The sequence below is a fragment of the Montipora capricornis genome, chromosome 7 (assembly GCF_036669925.1).
Source record: "Montipora capricornis isolate CH-2021 chromosome 7, ASM3666992v2, whole genome shotgun sequence".
In the NCBI taxonomy this organism is placed as follows: Eukaryota; Metazoa; Cnidaria; class Anthozoa; order Scleractinia; family Acroporidae; genus Montipora; species Montipora capricornis.
The window spans coordinates 47,109,184-47,116,683 of NC_090889.1; the positions used below are offsets into that span (position 1 = coordinate 47,109,184).

Consider the following 7,500-nt stretch of genomic DNA (forward strand, 5'->3'; position numbering starts at 1 on the left):
TTTATATTAACTTGATGAGAAGAGATGTAAAATATATCAAAGCAAAATAAAAAAAACAGACAGAAAGGAAATAAAAAGTACGGCATAGCTATGTAATAGATGCATTACACAATTATAAAGCTGTTTGAATGCATAACCGCCATAACCGAGAAAAGGCTGGTTTTCGGGCAGGCGGTTTTTCTCTCCGCTCTTCCCACTCCCCACCCCGTAGTTTTTTCATCTGGCCAAGACCCATGCCACGCTCTTCAAATGTGGCGTCTGATGCGTGTTTCGTGGCGACAACAACATCTACCGCCTGCAAGCAGGCTACACATGATCCAAGTCTTTAACGTCATTTCCCTGTTAATTCCCAAGCAAGGCTCAGTGGAACGCTTGTCTTTATTTCTTAACAATCCCACTTGGACTCGAAACAGTAGCAAATGTGACTCGGAAACAGCCCATTGCTAAAAGGTTATAAAATACGGAAATGTAACATTTCAAGGTAGAAGTTATTGTTATCGTTTACACCTGTGTCAACATGTTATGTTACAATATAAACTCTGACGTCAACCAACGTCATTTACGAAGCGCTGGTATTTATAGCGCGTGGTATTTCAATACTTTCCTTGGGGTAAACTCAAAACTTATTGTTAACCAAATTAACATTAGCGGGTCACATCGTAACACACGAAATTTACATTTATAAATAATTCTGTCTAAAACGTTAACTCCTTCGATATATTTGGGGAATTTAGTTACGATTGTAACATGTGGAGCACAGAGCTGCAAGAATTGCGGGAGCAATTTAGAATGACTCAGTTCCGTTTACTTTACTCAAATGCAGGAGATTTTGCGGAGACTCCGGTAAGTTCAAAGCAAACTCAAGAAGCCGTAAAATTTTACTATGTAATTCTATTATATTTCACAATCAAAAAGGTTTTTGTCTTTCTCGACTCGCTTGAAACGAACTTTGTTTGATACGAAACAACTCGTAGATTTTCCTTCAGATCGTTTTCTAAGGATCTGAATACGACTTGTACTATTGCAAGGAACTTTTATCATTGCCAAGTGGCTATGCCGTTGTCACAGACTTAAGTATCCACTGAACAGCAAAGCAAAGAAGATTCTTTGAAGCTTTGATTTCCAACTAATTATCAGTCAGTACTTAAATAACAGCACATACACAAAAATAAAATAAATTGTCGATGTTCGTCCAGACTTACTACCGCCTTCAAACAATTACTTTGCGGCAGCACGGATCATCTTCGCCAGTTGTGGGTCGAATTTGTCCGGTTGCAGCCGGAGGAGCTTTCTCTTTTTAATCTAGTCCGACTCATCGATTTTCCCTCTGGCTCACAACAAACCGAGCAGTTTGAATTGAATTGATTTAGTTCATCTAATTTGAATTATAGTTTCCTTCCCAAGTAATGCCATCATTTTTCGATTTGCGGTTTGGACTGTATTCAGAAATATTGTTAGCATTGTTATTTTTATGTTAGCGAAAAATCTTAGTGAAGTTCAGCTTACAGACAAGACGTGGGATGACATAAAATCGTAAAGGTCGCTAGAGCAAAACAATACTCTATCTTGCTTGTGTATTTACAAAGTCCTTTGTGCCGGAAAATGAAGCGGATGAATGAATAATGATACAAGACAAACAAGTGGAAGGTAATTTTCACGTCTTGTAATTTCTCGTCTTGTGCCGGTAGCGAACTATGGTTTCGTTCATTTCATCTTGCAAATAACGACTGAGACTCGACATGAGCGCCAAGTTACGTGATTGATGTTGGATTGGTTAGCAGGAATCTTTTTGTTAGTGCATAATTCAAAAGATGCTCTCTGAAGTACAAGAAGTGATTACGCACGTACTTGGTTTAGCTCAACAGGGTCAATATTGGTGAGCGTGAAATGGCAGTGCTGCCTTCTTTTATCCTTTTGCTCAATTTATAATCAATCGTGTTTGTTTTCTGATGATAATTAAAATCAGGTGGAAAAAATGCGGTGAAAAAATTAACCCTGAAGTGATGCTTGTCATATCATTATTGGCAGTAAACATTAAGTGGTACTAAATACTACGGAATATATGGATGTTCATATATTTCAACTGCGTAAATTGAAATACATGAAAGTTGGCGATCATCGCAGAAAACCAGGGTGCTTTCCATTATGCCAAAGATTCCGGAAATTTCGGTCGGAAATCAAATGGAAAGGTCAGTTTCAGTTTCTTCCGACCGGAATATTTGGGATCACCTCTAGACGTGGTCCACTTATTTCGGTTGGAATATTTCGACCAAAATTCGCCGTTCCATTTTTGCCAAACCGGTTCTTTGCCCTAATTAGGGAATTCGGAAAAGGAATAAAAAGTGGCAAGAGCCATTCCTATTGGTTGGCCCGGTTTAATCGGAAAATGTCGTTCCATTTTCCTTCGGTATTCCCACTTATATCTGACCGGTCGGTTTGGCATAACGGAAAGCACCCCCAGGTTTAAACGGGGCTCGAACCCAGGACCGCGCGATTTGAGGGGGTTCGAGCGCCGTTTTATTTTTCAGGCTTTCTTCGCAATTGCACTCATCTCTCATGTTATCGTCTTTTATTATATAAACACCAATAAAATACCAAGTGAGCTTTCGCGCGAAAACATGACATCTTCACACGTGAAAATAACATGTTATCATCACACGTGAAAAGATCACTGTTGTTATGGTTACATATCAAAATCGCGCCTTTCGATGCATTTTGTGAAATGATTCAGTATTTCATTGGTGTTTATATAATAAAGAGAATATTACATGGCCGCTTGGAGATACGAAATTTCTCATCTCGTGTTGAAAAGTATTTCACTCGTTCGCTACGTTCACTCGCGAAATATTCTTCAACACTCGAAGAGAAATTTCGTATCTCCGCGCGGCCATGTAATATCCTCTATGTCATCAATTGGGATGTTGAGAACAAATGGTACGTTTAAATGTTTTAAATTGTTAATAGCGTTTAAAACTAGGAAACAGCAGTTAACTGTTGACCTTTCTGTTGACCTTAATTGTTGAGTTAGTTTCAGAAGGCGCCAAAACTAGGCTTTTGGGTCAAAACAAGAATTTCTTATAGAAGGATTGTGTGATTTCTTGATTCTCGACTGTTTCCCTTCGCTTTTTTTCAAATAATTTAAGGTTTGTCTGGCCTAATTTTATAGTGGAAAGTAAGGAAAGGGACAGTATAGCATATGGATGTGTTTGTAGGCGACGAGGTAGTGTTATATTAAGACAACCAACGGTGTCATAAAACAGAGACTGATTCGATATGCACAGTTTATTTCGGAAGTTGCATTTTCAGGCTGAGACGAACGTTTTGCACAATTTTCCAGTAATAGTTATATTACAGTTGCAGCGACTGAGGTGTATAAGATGTCAAGTCAATGCGGTACGAATCAATGCTAAGATAACGGATGTACTGTACATTGATGACTAAAAAGTCTATGCTCAATATGAAAGCAAACTCAGCTTCGTATTCAAGCGCACTAATAGTTGCATGAATGATATTGGTATACAGCTAAACCCCAAGAGGTGCAATGTAATCCACGTGAAACGAGGTGAGTTGAAACAAGAGATGCCTGGGATAAAGTCAGCGATACAGTAGTGGTACGACCCCTTGAAGAAGATTCACAGTACAAGTTCCTGGAAATTCTCGAGAATGTACACCAGGGAGAGAAGAGAACGTTGGAGTGTACTGAAAAGACATATCTACAACGTTTGTCAGTAATTTGGTCAAGTCCACTATCAGATGCCAATCATGTGGCTGCTTCTAATCAGTGTGCACTAGCGGTCCTTAAGTACCCCATGTGGACGCAGCATTGGCCGCTGACAGAACTAAGAAGGATTGATCGAGAAGCGCGGAAAATCATGGTAACAAACAGAGGAAAACACCCAGTGTCATCGACCGCCCTATTGTACGTGTCTAGAAAGAAAGGTGGACGTGGCCTGCAGTCCGTAGAGGGAGAATACAAGATCACGAAGATGAAGGCAGCAATGAAATTGTTCTCAAACAGTGACCCTAGCAGTAAAAAATGGTGAGAGTTTGAAAAGCGTTTTGACGTTTTGGGATATCAGTCACTGATTACAGAGGCCCTGAGGTATAGTGAAGAAATTGGACTGACGCTGAGGCTTGCCTACCCAACGGTATGTGAAGCTGCTGGAGAGGAGGTGATTGCGACAAAGGCAAAGAGACCCTGCTCAGATAGGAGTACGAAGAACAGCTGTTGAAGACAGTACGTGATGAAGCATGGCAGGGAAAGTTGCATATAGCAAGATGAAATGATGATAGCATGAGAACTAAGAACTGCTTCTCATGGCTATGCGAATGGACGTCATGCCCAACGCATGTTGTGGCCGGTATGTATGAGTTATACGAACAGCTCCTACCAACGAAGTTATACCAACTTAAGAAGCTTAAGGCACCGTAAAGCGTAGCTCACGTGTTATCGTGATGCTCAGCCCTCGCCCAATACAAGTATTTGGCAAGACACAACAATGCGCTGAAAGTGTTAAATTTTGAGTTGCTACGAGAGTTACAACTGGTCGAAAGTCTTCCTGCATGGTATTCACCAATCAAGCCTAAACCAGAATACGTCTCGGAGGATGTCCAAGCATTGTTGGACATACCAACTTATGGGGAGAACCATGAATTGCAAGCTAACAGAATCGATGCAAAGATAGTGAACCATAAAAGTAAGGACATAGTAGTCTTGTAGATGAGTTGTCCGTGGATCGAGAACAGAGAATAAAAGATGAAGAGAAGTCAGTAAAGTATGGCCCATTACGATGGGAGTTAGAAGAAAGATACCGTGGATATACAGTCCACCAGTACAATCATCATTGACGTGCTTGGGGGTTGGTCAAGGACTGTGGAAGAAGGATTACGGAAGTTGCTAGGAAAAAAGACAAAAGATGTGCTACGAAACACGCACAAGTCGGTAGTGTCTTACGTATGAACATTAATTTGAAGGATATTCTTAAACATTGAAGGAAATTTAAATATTAGGTTCCGTCAGAAACCCATAAGGGTTGAAACGTGTAACGGCCCCTTGTGTTCTGGGAAACAAGCTTCTGAATATTCAATTTGCTAAGTACCATATTGGGAACAACAAGAGCGAGGGGTTTCCAAATATGGTACTTAGTACTGAAACATTCAACACATAAGTTCACACTGAATATTCGGAAGCTGTGAACGCGCGTTACACGTTTCAACCCTTATGGGTTTCTGGTTCCGTATATTAGAACTTCAATTAATTTATGCGAAGTATTCATTTTATAAGTTCTACATAAATCTTATGTAGTCAGTTGTTATTATTTATATAATTTTACTCGTTATATAAATTGTAAATAAGCGATATGTGTAAGTCATACTAGTACTATAGCTATATTTTGAATAATTTTCCAATACTAGCAAATAGGTTTTTATATCTTTTAGAAGTGTAACAATTTGTAGTCTCATAGGTTACGGTGAGCGTGCTATGAAACTTTCTTCTCCTGGCATGCTGAAGGTCAATAAACTGCTCATAACAAATGCTAGAATTATTGAGATGGAATGCTATATAACTGCTTAATTATAAATTTGATTTAAGAGTTACCGCTCTTTGTATTTAAAAGCTACAGTAGCCTATTCTCGGTTTTCAAAGGCCGTCAAGGCCGCCATGTTTGTGCTTCTAAACAAAGAAACGGCGGCCATGTTGGTGTCTCGACCCAATCCTCCGGGAATTGAACTCTGTTATTATGCTGTGTTATACAAACGTTTTCTCTTTGTTTGGTTGGAAAACATAACTGTTGATGTCGTGATTGAAAACCAAATAGAATAAACAATTCAGAAACGGGACTTGCACTAGTAATCTTTGTGGATTCTGTAGTCTTTGGTTAAAGTGGAAACAATGGTGGATGAGACTTGTGATTAATTTCTAATAAAGCTAAGAGGAACATTGATTTCAAATCCTAAAGAAAGAAATGTGTTCCGCGAAAGGTTTCTCAATATCATTTAACGGGAGAGAGTGGCTCCTTATACTGGCACTAGTAAGTAAGGTGGGAAGAATCAGTGACTGAAATAAATGGTGATACTTTGGACGAAAGCATTAAAAGGTTAAAAGGGTTACCCTTGTTGGTATGATAGCTCCACTTGCCAAAGTGTTTTCGATATAAGCTTTCTTCATAGCCTAGGATGGGCATTTTCGCTCCAATAATACTCCGCTCGCCTTCAATAGATACTGTGCGATAAAATTGAAGAATTTAAAGTAAGTTGTAGTCTCATTTTTGTTGTCTTATTGCTTGTAGTGGTTTGGCGTCCCTGTGATCCTCGTTTATCGTGTACTGGTCGCTTTGTACTGCATTGCTTGGATAATCTACAGTGGCTTTTACCCATCAAATGGACATGAAAAATGGTTTATTTACCTGACGAATTGGAGCTTCCTGTTTGTCACAGCGTACTTCACTCTTTCCAGCTTGATAACTGGCCTCTACTACAAAGATGAATGTAAACAAGGAGAGTATGAAATGGGCAACCCCGAGCCAATTCCATTGAAACATCACTATGGAATATCACGGTCCTCAGATATAGACTCACGCGAAAAGTCTCGCGAGGAGATCCATGGACCATGTGATAAAAGAGAAAGTCGAGATGTCACTCGGGATATGGATCGGAGCCGTTTAGAGCTGAAGGCATCCATTAATCCCTTAAAAGTTATGGAGGAGATTCCCATGTCATGGTTTCATGAAGTGTTATGGATAATTTACAACATCGCTGCTAATACCGCGTTGCTTATAACTGTAACGAATTGTGATTATGTCGGCCAGCAGGTCGATGGACTCATAATTACCACACAGATAATAAACACTGTTTTTATTTTGCTGGAAACTTTGCTTGGAACAGTCCCTGTGCGATTGTTTCATGTCATTTATCCAATGCTCTTTAGCATTGTTTATATCATGTTTACTGTCGTGTTTTGGGCAACAAATAGCAACAACGCTTCAGGACAACCATTTATTTACTCGGTACTTGATTACAGTGGACATCCACGCAAAAGTATTGGTGCTGTATTAGGATTTATCTTTCTCGGTCATCCATTGGCTCAACTTGCTTTGTTTATTATTTTTCGGATTCGAAATTTTTTGACACGAAAACTGAGCAAAAAGTTAATTTGGTAGCTTTTGTTAGACAATGCAGCTGGTTAAATACTGAAGCGAAATAAAACTTGTTCATTTCAACAGGGCCCTTCTTTGTGCATAGTTTTACATAACAAACAACAATAGAGATGATGTACGACCAGAACGCGCTTTTTTCTTATTGTAATAAGCAAGCAAATCCATGCGGCCGAGGTTTATAATCTCCTTGAGCATGCAACAGTAAACTTGCCTCCCTCAAAATTCAGTATTAATGTTACATGCAACTTGTTCATTACTTTAAAGGCTCGGGCAAACAGCTTCAACATTTGCTTCCACATCCGTTTTGTTGAACGATATTGACTGCTGGGGTGGGAAAACCGTT

At 39.4% G+C, this 7,500-nt stretch overlaps 1 protein-coding gene across 1 annotated transcript; it reads left to right on the plus strand.

The window, feature by feature from the left end:
* The first annotated feature begins 602 nt into the window (after window positions 1-602).
* Window positions 603-7,220, plus strand: LOC138058081 (uncharacterized). The gene is made up of 2 exons (XM_068903971.1): window positions 603-843; window positions 6,291-7,220. The coding sequence occupies exons 1-2, from the start codon at window positions 748-750 to the stop codon at window positions 7,158-7,160; spliced, it is 966 nt and encodes a 321-aa protein (XP_068760072.1). The 5' UTR covers window positions 603-747; the 3' UTR covers window positions 7,161-7,220.
* Window positions 7,221-7,500: the final 280 nt, after the last annotated feature.